Here is a 22247-nt window from a genome sequence, read left to right on the forward strand (position 1 = left end):
ATATATATATATATAAATATATATATCTTTTATTGTCTTTCTGGTAAAATAGTCTATGGTATTTACTTGTATTACCGGCCATACATATTTGCTTTGTACTTTTTGCATCTTCATGGCAACATACGTTAGGAAAAATAGAAGGTTGACACTAAAACGCATACATCAGGTAATTGCTGAAATGGGCAAAAAAGCTTATGGTTAGTGCTATTTAGGTTGGGGTGAGTTTTGTTTTAGTGTCACCTAAATACAAGTATGCTTACAGTTACACCTTTTGGGGTCAAAAAATGGGTACTTTACCAAGCCTGAGACAATCTTGTAATACTGTTTCACGTTTAAGTTTTAAAAATGAAAAAAGAATGCTTCACGTGAAATGCATAGCATGCCCGTAATAAGTTCAATTAAATTGGCTTGAAATAGTCAAACATTCTTAAAAACAAATGCAAACCTGTTCTTCACATCCTTTGTTTATTTTTGGATTAGCAAACTTGTCAACATCAAATCGAATTTCAACCCAAAAGCAACAAGAACCAATTTTACAAACCGACAACACCGACAATAACGAAAATCGCACAAAACAAATTTTACGGCAGGAGAGCAATAATTGCAATATTTATTTTCACGAGGGTGCAAAGAACATAGAAAGTTACCTACCGGTAATCAAGTTTAGGGATATTTTAAATTATTTTTTATTTTATTCAATAAATATTGGATTGATTCATGATTGACGAGGTTTTGTTTTATTGTTTCATTTTAATATTTTGTAGAATTTGGTTTCTTACATCTTTGGTAGTAATTTAAAAAAAAAAAAAACATTCTATGAAATATAAAATATAAGCATTCCCAGGTTTTTTTAAGGTTTGGTTTGGGTGACCGCTAAGTAGTTTTAAGAGACCGCAAGTGTTTCATTTAAATACCAAAAAATAACCATTTTTGCTTAAACGAATTATTTATTAGGCTACTGGCAATTTTGGGAAACCGCTGGAGAAATTTGGAGGACCGTTTCGGTCCCCAAAACACCTTAAAAAAACACTGCGCATTCCCATTGCATTTTAGCTCTAAACAACTCGGCGTTTTTTAGTACGTAAATGCTCTTCGGTTACACTATGGTCTGAATATCAATTAAGTGTTAATCTTCCCACTGTGACGTCACATCCATGTCAACACAGTTCACTGTGGGAAGTAGAATGTCAATGAACAACGAAAGGTTCTCAAATCACTGCCAAGCTGGGTGTATTCACCAACAATCGTAACTTGTTACGTCACATAAAGGTAGGCGCGTTCGCTAACCGCCCTAATTCACTACATTTCAACAAACTTGAACGCGTTGGCCCAGCGGCGGCGGCGGCGGCGGCGGCGTTCTATATTTACCGTAAGCGCGCCGTGTTGTGACGTTGCAGTGCGTAGATCTAAAAGACGCGCCTTGCTTGGGGTCGGTTAACCGCAAAGGGTACGAGGGGATTTTCTCAACACCTTAAACATGCGAAACTCTCACCCGTGGCAAGTAAAACAATTGGCAGCATTAAAAGGGCAAAAATGTGAAAACAAAGAAATTTATTCAATGAATCATCCGAAGCACTGATTTTGGAAAGCCTGAATGATGTCGCAGTTTTCGTTTTGATTGTAGTATATCGCATGGTAGAATTACGTCACTATCGGTCAAGTATATGTGACATTTGCTTTTAATGGTCAATGAGTCAAATGGTCTTCTTATTTTATCCCTGCCGTGTTGCAAATCACAATATTATTCTGAACGTTTTTCTGTTTATTGTACATGTATTTTTAATGTACCAAGGCAAAAATCAACCGAACTTACTTATTTCGCCGATAGAATTTTGAATTTCAGCACTCTTTTCACAAAGCAATTTACACTTCTCGCAAACGAGGGCATAAAACCTTCTATTGTCACCTTGTGCTCTAGGTGTAAACTACTACTGCAGGGTTATTACCTTAACAACTGCTTTGATCATGTCATCGCCCTTGTAATGTCACCTTGACCGCACAGCTGGTCACGTCTTAACGCCTTAGTATCACGTGATTAGGCCAGTTGTCGTGGCGAGTATATAAACCGGTCCTTACTTTGCACAAGCCATCAGTTGCAATTGATTCCTCACATCGAAAACAGCAGCAAGAGAAGATGTAGCATTGTGATGTCATACATCACTGCGGTTATGACATCATAGTTTGTTTATAGTGGCCAGTGAAGCAGACAAAGGTTATTGTTACGCATAAATCGGTATTACATCAGCCTTATACGCTTGCAGGTATTTTTAAACTTTTTAGAACTCATGACGTACTTTTTTTCCAAAAGGTTGTTTTATTCCTGAAAAACTTTTATCTGTTTTGGATTAAATGAGCTCATGTATGTAGGTACACTTTAATTTAAGGTGACATATTTATGCCTTGAATACGAATGGAACCTGAAAAGTTTATGATTTTGCGTTGTAGCAGCAATTGCAATTTGAAGTAGTTTTGTGGTAGGAATGTAGACAGATGTGAAGAATTTTAAACAGATTTAGCGAGCCTGTATGAACAAACCGCTGAAACTTGGACAGTTAATCTAAACTTCGCCTAGGGCCTTATTACACTGAGCGAACGGCGGAGGACTAAGTAGCAACAAATACACAACAGAACTTGGCTTAACGGAATCCTATGGCTGTCTCAAACAAGTGATTTTTGATCTATTTAGCCAGCGAATTGATTCACGCTAGCAATAGGTCTTAAATCTCTTGGTTGAGATTTTTAGTCACTTTCGACATTTTCTAGCAGTTTGGAACCAAACCAGACTCGTGCAAAGGCATGACGGAGAGTAAGGCCAAGGTTACATTCTGGAAAGAGTTACTCAAGGCAAATTATATTGTGAGCAACAATTTGTAATCGCTAAATAAAAAAAATGATATCGAAAGCAAAAACTCTTTTCAGAAAGTTGAAAGCAAAATGATGATTTTGCAACATTTAAAATTACTTAATTAAGGCCTGGAACCTACGGTGGCGGCGTCAAAGTTGGTAGACTGATTTCAGTTGTGACGTAACTGAAACGTGACTGAAATAGGTCTGCTAACTAATAACGTCATCGCAATGACACCACAACGATGTATCATAGAAACCATAGAAGTAATAATGCAGTAAAGTCTATTGGAATCTGTTGTTGAAAGTCTAGAGCTGTATAAAGGTAAATTTTACTCTGTTTTGACTGTTTTAAATGTACCAACTCGAATTCAATTAATACTCAGCAAACTTTAAGGTTTGGGTGGAACTAACTACAAAGATGCTGGCCGTGTGGTTTCAACAGTGGACTGAAAGGTTTAGTGAATTTAACTTGGTAATGACACAATATTGGCATGTTTATTGGATTGGTGCCGATAGTCGTTTCTCTCTTATGTTATTGCAAAGGGCCAGAGTGCGTATGGCAACGCTAGAATCTACAAACTATAGTTTGTTACAAAACCTGTCTCACTCACCACATTGTAGTTGTAAATTATCTTCGTTTCAAACTTTTTTGTGTTTTTCGCCTGAAAATGTTGGCCACGCTTAAACAATTTAGGCCGCTGGTTCAGACAAATAATGCATTGGTGCGATACTGTCAAGAAATATACAACACAATTTGGACTTTACAAAGTACGTAACAATTTCTGGGTACTATAGTTTTTGACCACCTACTCCTAGGTTTAAACCAAAGAAGCGTAAAATAATGCCAGACAGCGTCATCAAAAACATTTACAAATCGTCGAGCTACTTTCTCTATTTTTACAACTTGTCGACTTATAGTGTTTTGTAATCAGTGGTTCTCAACTGGTGGTCTATGGACTACTAGCGGTCCATGATGACTTTTTGGGTGGTCCACAGAACGAATTTAGTCCACAATAAATTTGGTGATAAACTGAAGATGATTGTATATTATATATTGAAAGAGGGTCAAAATGTTAGTTGTTAATAATTTTAGCTCACATCTCGAAAATCGGTTTTAAAGAAAAATGTTTCAAGCCAAACTGTTTGTCGCATATGCTTACGTCAATCTTGCTTAAAAATGGAATGGTCCACGATATTATTTTTACTAAGCCGGTAGCCCATGACCTGTAACGAGTTGAGAACTACTGGTCTAAGCGATTTAATTTTTTGGCAAGAAAGCCATTAACCGGGTGAGTACAAACAACCCGGCGATCGTCACATTTAAACCAGTTATAGAACCTATTCACATATTATATATTTTTGCTCCCTACGAAATCAGAGCAATGTAGTTTGCAAAATAATTTACATTTTTACAGCTGTTTTATCCTTAACCAGTGGTGGGATTTAATTTTTTTGTCAGCTGGTTCTATCACAAAAGTCATATTTTTTAGCCGGTTCTCTTACAACAGTGGTTCTCAAAGTATGGGTCGCGCAGGGTGAAAAATGGGTCGCGCTTTGGTGGTTCAATTCTGTCCAAACGAACTATTACTGCATTAAGTAAACACAAACGAATTTACCTAATGTTGTAGTTGTAAAGTCCCCTCACTCGACCACGTTGCACAATAAAATGAACTAATCATTGACAATAGCCTTCTGATTTTTGCTGTTACGCACATGGCGATTGTTACGTCATAGCACGGGGAATAAAAGTTAATCATGCAAAACTGAACGTGGATATGTACCAGTTAGCGTTTGAGGATGAGTATTCTTACACGGAAACATTTTTAGATTTGGGATTTACTTCTATCAATGACCATGGTGCTACAAAGCCACAATGTGTGTTGTGTTATATGTAGTATTGTCGAATCGAACTCGTTAAACCTGCAGCCATTTTGACACGGGCAGACTCATATGCGGCGACAACGTGGCCTCGAAATTGTTACATTTTGTTTAAGGCTTGGGTCGTGAGATGTTCATAATACTCAGATTTGGGTCGCAGTCAAAAAAGTTTGAGAACCACTGTCTTACAAAAAGTCCATTGACAGTAACCAGTTATGCTAACCGGTTAGCTGATCTCATAAAATTTCCTGAGACGGTTCTATAGAACCGGTGCGAACCGGCTGAATCCCACCACTGTCCTTGAACAGTGTTTTGAAAATCGGGTTAGTTGCATATTTTTTGGGTAGGTTCGGTGGATCAGTAAATGATTCCTTAATCGAGTTTTTAGTGGAGCTTGACTAAGCAGTGCCGCTTTCAACCAGTTGTTCTCGCTGAAAGTTAAAACCAGCACAACTGTGTTGATTGGTATATTCAGTTAATGGTAGTTTTTTTTAGTCAAGATGCCACACGCCATGTAGGAGAAAAGATTATCTCCAACAAAATAAAACAAACGCTCGATTCAAAGCAAAATAATTGGACACAAGTAAAAACGCGCGCGCATAAATATCCGCACGGTAGCGCGAAAGAGGCGCAGCAAAGGCCGACGTAGATTGTGACGCGACAATCGCTTCAATAAAGCTTCTTTATGATGATAAAACACGCAATAAAACCTCTTTGTAACGTAATAGCGAAGAAATTGGTATCCGAAAGAAAAAAATTGGTTAATTGAACGGGTACAAAATGCAGAATACGAAAACAAATCGTTAATCGCGTCAATAAAATGGGGGTCTGTCTTACGTCATAGAAACACGCTATAACGTCATAGTAACGAAACTGTGACGCGACAAAAGCTGACGCCGAGCTAAAATATGTGATATAGATAAAAAGTGCCAGAAGAGAATTTATGTACACCGCCGATCAAATAACGAGCATATTCTGACGTCATACAGTTTGGGAATGCAAGAATCGTACAAGAAACACTCCCGCTAGTGGCCAGGTAGTCAAAATCGCTTTGTTTGCAAGTTTTTACTTCGGTCACTAGGGACAGCAGAAGCTGGTCGCTTTCCCTAATCGCAAGGGACAGAAAACAATTACGCCTGCATGTGCGAAATAATTTTACTACAAAAATGTTCGTTTGTGCAAAAAACGTGGCCGAGAAAATGTATATTGCCCCCTTTGTACGTTGTAACGTGAGAGTTCAAACAATACTACGATACAGTTTGTTGCGTTTAGCGGTATTTGATCTTGTTGCAGCGCCAAGTTACTGTTTCATGCTGAGTAGTTGAAAATCTGATGTTCAGTAAAGTGGTTCGTCCAAGGCATTTTTTAAAATTATTTTTGCAGGCATGAAACTCAAGTTGGTAAAAGTGGCCAATGTCATAGTTTAACGTGTAACATAGGTTAGGGAAACTTGTCAGTATCTTACCAGTTTTCAGTGGTGCTAGGAATTGTTCACTAGTAAGTAAATTTAACCAGTAATCATTTCGCGTTTAATCAGTTATAACAAACTGTTAACCATTTGCATTTGCCTTTGGTTCAGGAGAAGAAACCGGACTGCGCTGAATAATTAACTTTCGCGGGAAACATGGGAATCAATACAAGGCTGCTGGCTGGAATTTCATTACAGCAGTCAGCGACGAACTGGCGTGGGCGTGATTGACACGTTAAGCCCCGCCTTTTCAATTGAACGCAACACGCTTGATGATGAGACAATAGGCCGTCTGGGCGGGACATAAATTCCAAACACCCACTTTTCTACCATTTCCAGAAACAAGTATGGACAAGAAAGGTAAAACATCGATAACTAGGCGTAAGAGTTTAGGGATTTTTCCCTTTAATTACTGTGGGATAACACTATAGACTTTTAATAAACAGTAAAAATTGGTAGGTTTTACCATAAGTGTTGCTAAGGAGGGCATAGGATGGTTGAAACAGACTGGCGTAAGTATTAAGTGTGGTTTGCATAATTTGCTTCGCCCTTGCACACAAAATAACCTGCTGCAAGTCGATTAGAGAGCAGACCATTGGAGTAAAAGAAAAGATTAAAACATAGGCCTTAGATAGAACAAGACATAAAACAATTCAGAATACAGCATAAAAACCAGGTAACAGGCTGAAAAAGACAAAAAAAACACCAGAAAGTTAAAAAAACTAGGGTTTGGTTCATAGAATAGAATACTTCAAGAAAACATACCTGTCTAGTTTACATGACAATAGTTCAATATTTTAGTGACAATTTATCACATATCACTATTTTGGTAAATCAGGATTAGCTTTTACTGATTTTCTACTTTTTAATGATTATTTTTGTTTGTAGCCTATGACTTGTTTAAAAAACCTTAATAAGTTAATTTCCTAAAACGCATGGTGAAATTTCCTAAAGAAGGATTTCAGGCAATTCAGTTTAACAAAGGGGATTTTCAAAACAGATCAGTTAAAATTAAAAGTGATTGGAAAACTCTTTGTATAACAAACTCAGAACAACTTTATATGATATATCAGTTTTTCTGCTGTCCAAATAAAACTTGCAAAACCGAAAATATGCTTTTCCAAAATTGAAGAAACTTGGAGCATTTATCAATGGGTTGATTTTTTTGTTTATCTAATATTTTGAACAAATTAAAAATTTAAAGTGGATTTGCGGCTAAAATTTGAAATCAGTTTGTTTGCATTTATAAGCAAGGGTTCAACCACGTGAAAACCAGTGCTGTCAGTCAAACAGGATAAAAATCAATTATGAGCGATCGCTCTTTGATGACAATTTAGTGTTGCATTAAAAAGGAAGTCAAAACCTGCCAGTACCAGAGTGTAGAACAATACTAAACAATATTACATTGTTTTGTGCTTAGTGGCAAATTGAAGCATTTGATAAAGTGAACCATGTACATATTGTTGACAGCAAAATATAATCTCTGTGAAAACTAGAATTTGCAATAAGTTTTGCGTTTGGTTACTGTAACTTTATGTAACATTTGGTTAAGTAACATGAAACCGATAAAAACGTAATTATGTTTGCAGCTAATTTTGTTTAAAGCAGCAAGTTAATCATGCGATTTTATTGCCTTTGAACAGTTTAGGGTGTGCGCAGGCATTCTGTCAGTAATGACCACTGCAACCCCCCAAAATTCTCAACTTTGGTGAATTTGCGAAAATGTCTCAAGTCAAGGTTTCCACAACCTTTTTTAGTTTCCAGTCAAAGAATAGACTTTCATAGCGGGGCAAAATATCTTTTCAAAGAATTTTAAAATCCTTGTCCCAAGGTGTGGCACCGCTTCTGGTGTTATCGAGCAGCTGAAGTCATACAAGTCTTTGACTACAGGTCCGCTCAGACAAGATTATATTCCTTTAGATTAGCTTGCAGAATCGTGTCACGTACAGCGGCAAACACAAACCGAATGTTCTCTGTGTCTGTTGCACAGGTGAAGTGACTATATACAACCTTGTCCTGGTCAGGGTTGAGGTCCACAAACATGCCAAGAATAAATTCTCTCGCTGACTCAGCATGGTTTTCTGGCCCTGCAAAGGTAGAAAGGTTTAGCAAAATAGTTGTTTTGATTAAGTATTGACAAATTGCTAGTGCATATTAATTTGGACCGAAAACATACACCTAATACAAAATGCTCACAATTAAATTTTAAGTAATCAATCGATGAATGACAGCCTATCAAGGCACATCCTAAAAAACAGACCCTTCAATCATTTTATGCAGAAATGAGGATTGCAACATAGGATTCTTGATATTTCCCTATGCTTTCAGCTTTTCAACACAAAATTAAACAGTGATTCTCACCAATCAACAAGGGAAATAAGACAGTGCACAAAGTTCAATACTAAGTTACAAGATGTGATGTTGCTTAAAATTTGCAGGAAAAATGGCCTTTTAACCATTAAATGTTTTTGGGGTGACAAATTAACCTGTAACATTCCTTGTTTTGCTAAAAAAAACTGATTTCTGCTAATTACTGTTGAACATAAAATGGTAGTTTGCTATAGTAATGTACAAATGTCCAAACTTTGTGCAATTGATTGTGTAAACATTGTATAACTTACATTTTTTTTTACTTATGGAGGGTAGGGTCAAACATAGCACCACTATATATTGTTGTACATACTGTTCCAATTTTTTTTCAAGGGCTAGTGGATGGTAAGTGGTAAGGCGCAAAAAAACAGCTTTTTTAAAACAACAATGACATGGTGGCTTATGACCAAACAATTTACATACCCAACCACAATGCCTGAAACAAAGTCTATTTAAATTTGGTTTTAACTTGCCACGCACAAACTACAGCTCAATTAGAATGACCAGGCAGCTTATACAATCTGTTTGACATTTTACATCACTACATTTGACGCATATTGCACACAACCTTTCAGTATGACACACTAGCAAAACTTGCTTAGTACACCAGTAATTATAGTAAGCATTTAAACATGCTCTGTTAACAAAATTTATGTGAATATTAGTTTTAGGTACTCTGTCCATACTGAAACAAATACAAAAAAAAAGAAAAAAAAAATGTAAAAAAAGATAGAATATTATATCTTTGTGATCAGGTGTTTATGTGTATTTGGTAACTTCATTTCTTTTGTAAATTTGTCATTTAGTCTAAAACAACCTTTTAATTCACAAAAAAAGTAATATGTGTCGTAAAAGTTGAGGTGAGTGTTTAAGGTAATACAGTGCTGTGAGAGTTTCCTGGAAAATCTATGTGCCCACCTATAATGTAACACAATGCTATTTTTAATAAACTGCTACGTCACTACGTACACTACATAGCAAGGTAATTTACTCTATTGCTGTTTGTAGTCATTAAACTACAGCTATGTGGAACAAAAGGACTCATGAACATTTAGGCCCAATTGCACACACTACGCAATGTTTTTGATTTACAACATTTTTTACATTTGAAATTCATTGATTTGTAATGGCTACATTTGCTAACCCTAACTTAGATCTTTTTACAGACCTTGATAGAGATACAATTTCTAACAAACTAATACCACAGAATTTCTAAACAAGAAAAACAACAAGTAAAATAAAATAGCCACAGATATGTATAGATGTGATTGTGATGCATAAAAAAACTGGATAGAATTGTCTGTAATCAATTTTCAAGTACACATTACATGAAAAAAGCGCATTAATGCCTATCAAAAACAAAAGTTTAGCCTAATAAAAAGTTCTGCATACCAGTAAAATCAGGAAAGTAGTCGGCAAGATTGGAGTAAGCAATCTTTTCTTCAAGTAAATCCTTTTTGTTGAGGAAAAGAATGACAGATGAACTGTGGAACCAAGGATAGGTAATGATCGTCCGAAACAGGGCTTTACTTTCTTCCATTCGATTCTAAATATGTCATAAGATTTAGTTTGAAAAATTAAAAAACATAAACAAAATATACACTTTGTGGATGAAATATTAGATCCACAATTCATTCATTTCAAAAACTGTGATTTGAAGTCTACAAGAAGCAGTTGTAGGTTTGATGGATTTAGTGTTTTTTGACTTTAACTTTAGTTGTGAAAAAAGTTCGCTCCTAAAGCAATCATTTCGAAATGAATCTTAAATATTCAGCAATGTTGTTGAAGAAAAAATGCAGTTATTGTTTACTATTTAATTTTTTTAATTTCAGTACCATAGAACCTTAAAAGAAACGAAACAAAGTTTTGGAAAATACATTAAATAAAGATAACCTAAATAGTTAACAAAAACTGTTCTAACAAGTATATTGGAGGTGCACAAAGTTTCTATCAAAAACCAAAAAAATACTTGTATCTTGAGACTAGTATTTGATGCATATCCAAACCAGAAACATCCAACTTAACTATTAAAACCATGTTTAATATGGACACTCTGGCAAAACAGGTATTCATCATGTCTTAGTATTTGCACTGGGACACTGGAAGCTCAATAAACTAGTGAATGAATTACCGCTAAGCAGTAAGCAATTTGCAGTTTGGACATATTTGCAGGAGCCAGGCCATGTTTAATCAAATTCACATCCCCCTGGGATTAGTGGAAACAGTTTAATGGACACTTGTCTGAACTGGTCTTGTTTTAGCTAACCAGTATACACATAAAACTACACAATCTAGTATCATGAGCCTAGTTGATAACTTATACAATCCAACAGCTATGAAGCGATACACAAAGTGTGCTTGTATGCTAAAATACTAAACTAAAAGTTCTACCACAGTGGTGTGTATATTTATATATATATATATCAGTGCTTTATGCATTGATTCAATTTTTAAGGAAGTCACTGTGTGTATATTGCTTAGTGCAATAATGACCGCTTTATAAACACTTACTAATAATCTACAATTAAGGACTGTGAAATAGAGTACTATACACAGATAACTAGATACACATCATTTGACAAACAGAAAAGCTGGACCTTAACTCGAAAGATTAGCTCACCTCATTCCCAGCTTCAACAAGTACTTGGTCATACTCGCTTAATGCGACAAGAAACATTATGGAAGTCACATTCTCAAAGCAGTGAATCCATTTGCGTCGTTCTGATCTCTGGCCACCAACATCAACCATTCTAATTTAAAAATCACCAATATTAGCATAGACGTTTAACAGTCAATGATTCAACAAATAAAAGTAAGAATTTTAGGCCAAAAGATACACAAAGCATCCACAATTAAATAAACAGCAGTGGATAGTCTCTGCAATGAAACAACACAATTTCAGTTTTAACAAGAAATGCCATTTTTCTATGTATACATCTACTTTATATATATTAATTACATAATCATTGTCACATATTTTCAAAATCAGTAAAAAAGACTTCTGTGTTATAGTGCCTGAAGGTTTTGTGAATGTTTAAACACACATTCGGGTTTTAAAGGTAATCAGGCTAAAAATAACAAACAAGAATGACCCTTCAAACATCTGTTTGAAATTTCAGCATGTTGGTAGGTGTATTTCTGACTCAAAGGACTGGGTAAATCCAACGAAAAGTTACAAAAATAATTTAAAATATTTTCCAACAAACTATGAAATATTGTTTTATGTATAGGCTATTTTTTAAAATATTTAAAAAAAATATATATATCTCACAGGCCCTCAAAATATAAAAGTATATAAAATGAGTGTAAATTTCAATAAGTATGAAGCTCTCTGTCTTGACTAAGTGCATGGAACAAAACCAGCGTAGGACAAAAACAATATGTTCAGGAAAGGGCACCAATACTAAACATGCACAGACATGCACACTTGATTTTACACAATTCTTCTGTACAATAAGGTTTAATTCTGTAAAAGTTTCATCACAAAAACTGCAAGATACAACTATCTGAAATTGAGTAAATGCCTACAGGAGATATATATTAACACAAGTTGGACACATACCTAAATATTATTTGCTGGAGATTGAAAGGGTATTCAATGATTCCTGTAGTTGGAATTCTCACCCTCAGTATGTCTTGCTGCGTTGGGAGAAAGTCTCGTTGCTGTATTCTCTCCAGATCTGTGAGGTAACTGGAAACAAAAGAGATAGATCACAGTCAGATAGCAGGTGGGATGTGGAAAATCAATCAATCCAGGCTCTCCTTTTAATTAGGCAATTTTGAATTTTTACATCCAAGTTGTGATGCTCAATAATAGTAAGACAAACATAAGACATTCTTGTATCAAGTGGTTATGTTGTCTCAATCATCGTTTAACAATAAGGGTTGCTTTACACATTTCAACAAACTGTTTTAAGGTGTATGCCAACAGTACAGTGTTTAAACTAGCAAATATATGTTGTTTATTTACCGAGAAAAAATTGTCATTTTTAACCATACTTGGAAGGCTCTGGGTAGACTACGAATTGTTGTAGTTAAGTGCACATTACAGAGCAGTGGTTCTCAAACTCGGTTTTCGGGGCCGCATGCGGCTCCCAACTACTTATATTGCGGCTCGCACCAGACCTCAGAAAACCACCAAACATTGCTATTTTAGCTTTTAAAGTAATAATCTTTATTAATTTTCTCAAGGTTTCGTTTTTTTGCGGCTCGCTAAACACTTAAAAAAATACCATTTGGTCCCGACAATAAAAAAGTTTGAGAACCACTGTTATAGAGCTATGAAATACGTCATTTTGAAGTTTGTTGCAAGCCAGAATCAGAAAAATGACACCAAGTTTGTTCATATACACAATTATCATTATTTATGTAATGTTTGTTGACATGTCACTCAATGGTATATAACTCACTCTGTCTTAATACTCCGTATGTGAGTTAGTAAAATGTCATTGTGCAAACCTACTGGAGTAGATGTCCGGGATTTGTATTCAATATGACATTTGTGCACCAGGATAAAGTGTAGATATACTTGGCAAAAGATAATTCAATGTTTTTGAGGTGGGATTTGCTGACCAAGATAACCACAACAGTTTACTGGAAAAAATGCTGACCTTTTCCAGTGTTATTCTTTATCAAGTTAAAACAAGCTGCTTAAATGTTAAATGTATGTTTTAATTGTCACACAGACATTGCTTGATGATGTTAACCAATATAGTGGAATGTGGGTGAAAAAAACTTCTTATAAATAAAAATTTACTTTGAGGAGTAAAAAGTTTGATAACCGCTGGTTTAAAGCAGATGTAACTAGCAGATGATAAACCAGCCAAACTGAACAGGATGCAGTAAAGCTTACAAACTGGAAGGAAACAAAACGGAAAAGATTTATTAATAAATGTAAACAAATCAAAATCGAAGTGGTATCAACATTGCCTGTTAATTTACAAGCATGTCTGAAACACTTTGTGGCATACTATTTGTGCCACTATCAAACTACTTAAAAACATGTGTAATGGAAATGTCAACTTGGTTCCAAAATTAAAACCCAAATATTTGAACTCAAAACAACAACAAATTTGCACTACTGGAGCTCAATTTAAGTTGGAAAGTACTGAGAGGGAACTTCTACATTTTCAACCTGACTGAAACATTCCATGCAGGTCAAGGTTTTTTTGGTGGATTCCAAACCAATGTAACCCTTGTTTGTTTAATAACTCAACATTTTTATTTTTAAAACCTAGTAGAACAGACATTTGTTGCTAGATTTTTGAACTCATGCTGGCAGCCATCAAGATTAATTAATTTAATATACATTATTAATTTAATTATCAAGCAGTTGCCTTACTGTCCTTTACTGTACCCGTGACACTTCGATGCACCCAACCCAGATCAAACAACCAAATCAGGCCTTCCAACCTTAAATGATTTTCGATAGGTGTTTTCAACCTAACTTGCTGACATTCATTTATGACAAAACAACTTTTAAAACCAGTAAGCCCAACAAAGCATATAATAATTTGCAGATACTGTGGCAATAGTTAAATAGTGATGCATTAAATTGCAATATTAAAGCTAAGGCATACATTTAATACATTCAAAAAGGTTGGTTGCGGCTGAATTAAATAAAGTTTAGGCCTACATAAAAACTTTAACAAAACAGCATGTACGGCAAACCACAACTTTAATGCATTAACACTAAAATATAGTGGTCGAAAACAAATACACATACAGCAAAACAGTAGATCCATTTGCTCTGCAAATATTCAATTTCCGCTAACAACTTATGCATGACAAAGTTTAGATCACTGCCTATCTACAAAAGTAGTATTTTCAAAACTGTCCTTGCTCAAAAATTTCAGTCAAAATGTAAAAACAACTAGGTCTTTGACAAAAAATGTTGGACTTCTTTGTGGTTTGGACATTTTCAAGCAACAAAAACCACAATAAACTTACTATTTCGTTGAATCTGACAGTTGGTATTCTCTCCTACGATCATAGCACTTCTGGATTCCCTGGTCTTTCCAAAGACTTCTTATGAAGTTTACATTGACAATGAAATCATCGTATGTTGAAATGTTGTCAACTTGTACTTCGCGAATTTCTTCTGCATTTTCCTGTGCACAACAAGCAACATATAATTTAGCACAGCCCGAATTACCAGCATATAGGTGAACGGGATTTCCAAAACACCCAGGACATTTTTCAAATAGCTAGTTTGACGAAGCAAAGTGGTTTGATATTGTATAAAAAAAAGCATGATTAAAATGGGAAGAACATTTGTGAAGAGTTTTAATTAGAGATATAATATGTGTTTTTAGGGCCTATGCTGGTTAAAACTAATATTTAAAGCAGATATTTTATTTGTTAAGGCCCACATTTGTACCAATTCAATGGCAAAAACTCCACTGTTGCTCACAAAAATTTCAAAGCTTTTGACATACAAGTGCTCCAAGCAGAAGCTCAGTTGCACCAAGCAATAACACACTAGTTACAAACGTTACATTTATCTGCCATCTGAGGACAAAAACGCTAATACTGATAATAATCTATATTGTAAATATCGGCAACAATAATTGGTCTTTCCCTAGTTTTAATACACTGAAAAGACCCCCAATATCAATATGCGCCGGAAAAAGTTAATGCATGTACTTGTGCCATACCCTGTAAAATAGACCTAGCTTACTGCACAAGTAATATATAATACAAATTTTAACACTCTACTTACAAAGTTGTTTTCGTTTTCATATTCGATATGTAATGTCTGCATGGCAAGACACATGTTTTGTATTGAAGTAAGGATATTTTGGTAGACAAGCTTGATGAAGCTTCGTCGATCTTCATCATTGTATCCATCACCATGAATGATTCTCATCTGTTTAATAAATGTCGACTTCCCACTCTCGCCAGTTCCTAAACAATAAAGCAAATAGTTGATTTCAGTAAATATTTAGACCATGAAAGATCAATGCTCTTTTCTAGTGTCTCCTAATCCCAGGGTCTAGAGGGCTTAAAAAGTGAATGTAAAAATATGTCCACCTAATTCCATACAAAACACTTTTTCAGTTCTAAATTGCTTTTATTAATTTACAGTTTTATAAGTTCCCAAAGAATTATTCTAAGTCAAAAACAAAGGTTAAAGTATTCGGCTTCACAGCAGTCTGTCCTATGCCAAAACACTTTTCATTTACAACTGACATTGATTTTTACTTTAAAAAGCTTATGACCTAGGTGCAATAACAAGCTAAGCACAAAATAAGATGATACATCAAGTTGACAAATTATGTGCTAAGTTGAACAACATCTCGTGCAAACATTTGACTAATTGCTCAGAACATTGTTTGAGGACAAATGAATTCACAACTGACAGTATATTTCCACCTTCAAAAAGTGACATGATAATTGACAGAAGTGAGTAACAATATGCTTGTGAACTTTTGATAGTTGAATGTAGTGTAAACTGTAGAATTAGTTTGTTTCAGGTTTAGAGCAAATCAACAGTAGTTCTAAAGGTGTCTTTTACACATTTTGTTATCCTGTTTGCGCACAGGCAAGCCCCTATTTAAACTTACTGTTTTTGTTAAATAGCAATAAAAAGAAACAACTATGTTTGTATTTTTTAAAAGAGATTTTTAAATTTTGTAAAGTTTGCTTACAGTAGTAAATAGACAAAAAGCTGTGTAAGTGAGTATAGGAGTGAAATTTTCAAAACAGAAAGCTGCAGCTAATTAATAAGCAACTTGCAATGCAAGGTTATGGACCAGTACTGACTATGACTAGTTAATGATTGCCTTTACCACTTACAACAGTTTGCAAATGATAGTTTACCAAGTAACAATGATTAACTTGGTGCCAACATATCATTTTTTACTTGCATATACTAGTGACACTAAAATTTTGCCTGTGGTCAGCATTTTGGATGCCAATAAGTAAAAATACTGTTTACATAAAAAGCAAGTTTTCATTAAAAAGCTGTCCATTTATATAAAATTTAAATCAATACTAACAAGATGGTTTAAAATGAAGCACATAATGAAAAAAACAAACAAGGCCAATTGCTTCCGCTTAGACGAAAAATTGGCATTAGATTTCAATCTATGTGTTACCGGAGGTTGTACCTTTATCAAACATTGCAATAAAATATTCAACCTAAAGCCTAAAATTACATGATCCCCTGTCTAGTGCAAACAATTCAAAACTGTACTTTGATCTTACACTGCCAAAATAAAAACTTTGTGTTTGAAGGCAAAAAATGCTTACAGGGCAATAATAATCAGGCTAAATGTGGAACAATATGTAACAATGTACTGCTGGTGTTTATGTGTTTAGCAGTAGTGCTGGAAAAATATTATTATTGGAAGGTAATGTCTACATTGCATGGTTATGCAAGTGTAGTTTGCCAAACAAAAAACATAGCAACAAAATACAAGCACACAGTGAAGCATATCATGAAAAGTTAAAGCAAAACATGCACAAGCAAAAACAGGTTAACACTTCCACCACCAAATACCTACAGACATGATAAGGAAATTGATGTAACACAGATTTGAGTAACACTGGCTAAAACTACAGGCTTTTTTTCTCAATTTTGAGTTACAATTTGATCTGTATCAGTAGACACCAACATCAGTTAAGTTCCTTTTTTAGGATTATACAAATACCACTCATTGAACACACAATATGAGTGGCACTATACCATATCTGCATCAACACTAGGTCGCTACAGATCCAAAATTTAAAAAAGAGGAACCTGTAGCTTTGGTCAGTAACTCAGGTGTAAGGTGAGGTGAAGGTAGCAACAAAATGCATACAAGCAGAAAGAAAACATACCCAGGAGGAGCAATTTTAACTCCCGCCTTGCATCTTTTTTATGCCGGCGTAGTTCACGCTCGATTTGTCCATTAATTTTTTCTGCTTCTCGCTCTTCTTTGTTTTTGCAACAATTCCTAAATACCTTCAGCATATTTTTGACCTTGCATGCGCATGTGAAATCAGTGGAGGGTATTTTGCAAAGAGACAAACTGCGCTGCCGCTGCTGCGATGTCTTTGCCAAGGATGTAAACAAAAATCAAAACTTTAACCCATTTTAAACACAAGCTAGCACAAAAATAAATTGACAAGATTAGTTGCCAATTCCGAGAAAAAGACAGACTCAGCATATTGTTGTACAACTGTCTGTTTGAAACTTGCTTTATATAAATAAGTATGCACAAAAACTTTTTATGATGTTACACCACACCACTTCTGAAAAAGGAACTGTCAAAATGGAAAAAAAAAACTGTACCAGTCAGTTAAACACTAAAAAAACATCAATCTTACAAAACTAAAACTTTCAAATAAATTTGAGAATTAATATACAAGCCTAAAAATATGCAAACTAATTTAAACAGAGTGCTGGCATAAAGTGCAATAAGCATGCAAAACATAAACCACCCAGAACTAGGAAAGAAACAAACAAAAAGTCACCAACATTAGTACAAATCTAGCAAGCAGAGTTAATGCAAACTGTATTTCAATTTTGTCCAAAACATACCCAATAGGAGCAATTTTAGTTCTTTTTTGGCATCTTTCTTATGTCTTTTTAACTCCTTTTCAATTTGGAGATTTATATTCTCTGCTTCGATTTCGTCACGGGTTTTGCAACAATTACCCAAAATCGCAGCCATAACTGGCAAATTAATTTATTTTGATTTTACCGAGAAATAAAATACCGCATTTTCAACCTTTTTAATAAAATCTACACCTAAATTTAGAATTAAAACACAGTACAAAGACAAGTTAATAAAAGCATAAAAATATTAACCGACTTTTTATATGTTGACGAAAATGCTTCATAGCCATTACAAAAATGTGTTCAAGCATTTCTACACAACCAAAAAAAGTTGCATATATATCGAGGAAACATTTCTTGATACAGTTTGTGTTAAAAAAATCTTCAAAAGATTTTTAAGATTTAGGCGGCAGTTTGTATTTACATAGTGTACTTTTTGGATGGACAGCCTTTTTCCAATGTAATAGATATGTCATATGTACTTGTAGTTTTTGGAAATATCACATGTTTTTATGTTCAATCTAGTACATGTAATATTTACAAATACAATTCAATTCTCGGTGTACATAGTTATGCATTTATTATACTTTGATATTCTTGATCAAATGGGAAGTCGTTTATATTTAAATGCATACTGGAAGTATTTTTTTAGTTTTATACATTATTTCGGGGCAACAACATGTTTTTTTAATCATTTTCTGACCCCAAAAAGCATAAAACAAGACTGGTATGCCTATATGCAGCATTTTTTGCCATTTCTTTTCAGTTAACCGTTCTACTTACAAATTGTTTTAACACATTACTTGGCAAATTGTGTCAATTAAATAGACCTTTCAAAGGCTTTGCAATACATCCTTGGTATAGTTCAAAATTTGCATTTAAAATAGGCTTTTAAGCAGAAAATACAGCGACCCACATAAGCCAATTAATAAAAATGAGCAACACAATAAAAGTAAACCTGGGGTCTTTCAAATACTTAATCACAAGATCTATAAACCTAATACATTACTTGTGGATGTTATAACTTCTGTTAAATCTGTTAACAGTTACAGTTACCACTTGCTTAGTAGTAAACACACTGAGCACCTTGGCACATTTCCATAAGGTAGCAACTTTTCTTAAACTGACAGAAGTATAAAAACGTTGTAAACTAAACCTAAATGTTTTAAACAAGTAAGGACACAGTAGAGAAAAACTAAACCACAAGCAACTTAAAAAACACATATGTTGCACTAATCTGGTCCGAACTGTTTTGTTTCGCACACTATTACTGACAAGCCAAAGTGTAAAAAATGCAGCACTCAATTCGCGAGTGGCACATGGATACTGAAACGTGAATTTAGTCATTCGGAAGGAAGACCGTTCTAAAACACAACCCCTGCATAAATTATAATTCGTTCTTGTCACGTTTAAGTTTATGTAACGCTTTGAAACTGTGCCCTTAAACGTAGAATCAAAATTCACAACCATCAAAACGCTGCGAAAACTTCTGTGCCAGTTCTGCTGCCGGGTGTGGTCCGGTGCATTGTGGGAAATTCTTAACGAAAGTTTTTTGGAATTTTACCGGGATTCGTCGAATTTAGTAACTCACTTCAGCTTACGCGATCTATCCGAACTTTTTAAGCCGCATTTTTATCTTCAAAGTATGTAGTTAACAAACTAATAAAAAAATAAAAACATTTTTTTTAACTTTTTTCATTTTGCATGGCGTATTTACCGTTGGTTTTAACAACAAACAAGGAAAAATTTGAGCAGAACCTATGCAGGAAATTACGTCTAGTAAAAACTTGCTGTAGTTAGACAGGAGTCTCTAAAGTATGTTTTTTGGACCGGATGCCACTGTCAAGCTTGACCATCTAGTCCTCGGTTTAAATATAGAACAGATTCCGAAGATCAGGCTCGTCAAGCACAACAGGTAGAATAAACTTGCATGCCTTTCTTTAATAGTAAACTCCGAATCCAAGACATTTACCACAACCGTATGTAAACATTTGTACGTAAATCTTTTAAATATTTTTCGCATATTGGGGAATTCCCCAAAATCTTTGAAAACCCCAGAAACTGATGACTAAAAACAATTGTTATGAATATAAATTATTCTAATCCTTCTTTCAACAAAATGAAAAACATGCGAACAATAAAAGCCAACGCAAAACGAGTCATTTTTTACAGCCTAGGGCAGTATTTTACGCCAAAAAATATTTAAAATTCGGTTGATGAGTAAAAATAATTTTATTCAGACACTTCCACATGCAGTAGACATTAGCAGCTGTCGTTAGTTCAACTGCAGGTAAAGCGCCAATGCACTTAGCTTTTAACCGACCCAGCCTACACGGTTCATCTCAGCGCGTGTGGAAGACTCAGACACATGAAAAAGGAAGAAGTCGTCAAATAAATGACAAATGTGTGACATGCTGCGACGTGCGACTCTAGTTTGCTTGGAAATATAAATGGATTCTTGTATTAATGTGTTTAAGACACCTGTGTCAAAGTTACATTTTTACTTTCAATGCGAAAAAACAAACCTCAATCGTTGTAATGTTTTTGCTGCTTGGTGGGTTTTTTTTTATTATGTTTTTTTGTGATTGTGGTAGGCTGATTTTAATGATTATGGTTTTATTCTGGATTGCATCTTAATAACTAGGCCTACAAGGCTGGTGCACCAACCGCCTTTTCATATCGAAATATAATCTTCATTTTGCGTATGCAATATGGATTTCTGTCATCCATTTATTATTTTACTTCTTTCTTGGCAAGTATATTGTTTCGACAATATTAACCAATGCATCAAACAACTTGGATCTGGATAAAATACGTAACCAAACGCAGCAGGAATAATGCCGAAAATGAGCTGTTCAATATATAGGCCTATATGTTTGTAAAATGTCAGGTTTACCTTCATCAGCCAAATTGTTTTGAGGGGTTTTACACATAACTATTGTAGCGAAAGATTGAAACTAACAAAACGTAGAATATCGCGGGGCTTATTTCGTTAAAAGTCCTAAAAACTTCATTCCGACAAACACACTCACGGCAATATGGTATGGTCTTTGCAAACCAGACCCCAAATGTTTTGAATATGCCGGGCAACGGAATGTACCCAGTAGAATCAAGTTTACAAAAACCATTTAGCACAAAATCGCAAACGCATCAAAGATAAGAAACAGCTTTCTTATGTGTACTTTATTATAATTTTGAGAAAAAATAAGTTACCTATAAATGGCGCGAATTAATAATATTAAAAATACACTTACCAAGTAGTAACAGTTTCATTTCTCTCTTCTGCTTTTTTATTTGTTGCATAATAATGTCGTTAATTCGGTCATTTTCTCTCTTCGAAGCTAGTTCCTCGCTCGACAGGCAACAAGGTAATCCCATTGTGCCAAACCGATGTTCAAACGGTCAAGATAATAACTTCCTTGTCACGTTATAGCAGGTGAGGCCAAGCAGTAACTGTAGTAGCAGCGACCCGCTTTGCTGGTCTAAAGTTCCAAATGAGTCTGTTATTGTTTTGGACAACGACGATTAATGAGCAAAGCTTCCTCAGGCCAGCGTTTTTTGCCCTACAAAGTCAACACACGTTTAACGCCTGAAAAAAATGTGGCATACGTTAGTAAGATCTCGATAGCTCCGCCTTTACTCCTTGCCAAAACCAATGGCCTGAATATCCTTGCCAGAATAAAACCGCGAATATGTCGGTTCTTATATATGGACCCAACATATGGTTAAGCAAGCCCTGTTTTACATGCAAGACCAAAACTGCGCAATAAATTTAGGTCCAATATAAAAAAAACATTCTAAAGCAGGACTTTGTATCTTTTTAATTCAATTTCACATGAACTGAAGCATAAAAATCATTTAAAGCTTTACCTAGTCAGACAATACCTTTCTATTTAAACTCAATCACAAATTTACTGCACATGACATTTGACTTGGTGTTGTTGCCGCTGCAAAATTTATCACAAATGTAAAAAACACGTACTTTACGTTGATAGTTATGAATATAACCGAAGAAGCTCAGCGGTCAACCAAAACGTTAGTGCGACCCACAAAAATAGTGGACCAAAGCAAATGCATATACTATAAGTCCGCTGTATTTTAACTTTTAATAAAACACCTAATTCAACTTACTTAGTCAGC

The 22247-nt window shown here is 34.9% G+C and overlaps 1 protein-coding gene and 1 long non-coding RNA gene across 3 annotated transcripts; one reads left to right on the forward strand and one right to left on the reverse strand.

The window, feature by feature from the left end:
• The first annotated feature begins 2749 nt into the window (after positions 1 to 2749).
• On the forward strand, positions 2750 to 8281 carry LOC145209046 (uncharacterized). Its single transcript, XR_013854994.1, has 2 exons — positions 2750 to 3169; positions 3242 to 8281. It is a non-coding gene; the product is annotated as an uncharacterized LOC145209046 (long non-coding RNA).
• Positions 5180 to 18312, reverse strand: LOC145209045 (guanine nucleotide-binding protein subunit alpha-14-like). 2 transcript variants are annotated; one of them, XM_080079292.1, is made up of 7 exons: positions 18090 to 18312; positions 15285 to 15469; positions 14513 to 14673; positions 12126 to 12254; positions 11184 to 11313; positions 9956 to 10109; positions 5180 to 8280 (listed from the first exon to the last, which is right to left on the reverse strand). In XM_080079292.1, the coding sequence occupies exons 1-7, from the start codon at positions 18220 to 18222 to the stop codon at positions 8090 to 8092; spliced, it is 1083 nt and encodes a 360-aa protein (XP_079935418.1). In that variant the 5' UTR covers positions 18223 to 18312; the 3' UTR covers positions 5180 to 8089. The 2 variants fall into 2 exon arrangements, with proteins under 2 accessions (XP_079935418.1, XP_079935419.1); XM_080079293.1 differs by lacking the exon at positions 18090 to 18312 and adding an exon at positions 17387 to 17671.
• Between the last annotated feature and the right edge of the window lie 3935 nt (positions 18313 to 22247).

The sequence above is a fragment of the Phallusia mammillata genome, chromosome 1 (genome assembly GCF_965637545.1).
Source record: "Phallusia mammillata chromosome 1, kaPhaMamm4.hap1.1, whole genome shotgun sequence".
NCBI lineage: Eukaryota > Metazoa > Chordata > Ascidiacea > Phlebobranchia > Ascidiidae > Phallusia > Phallusia mammillata.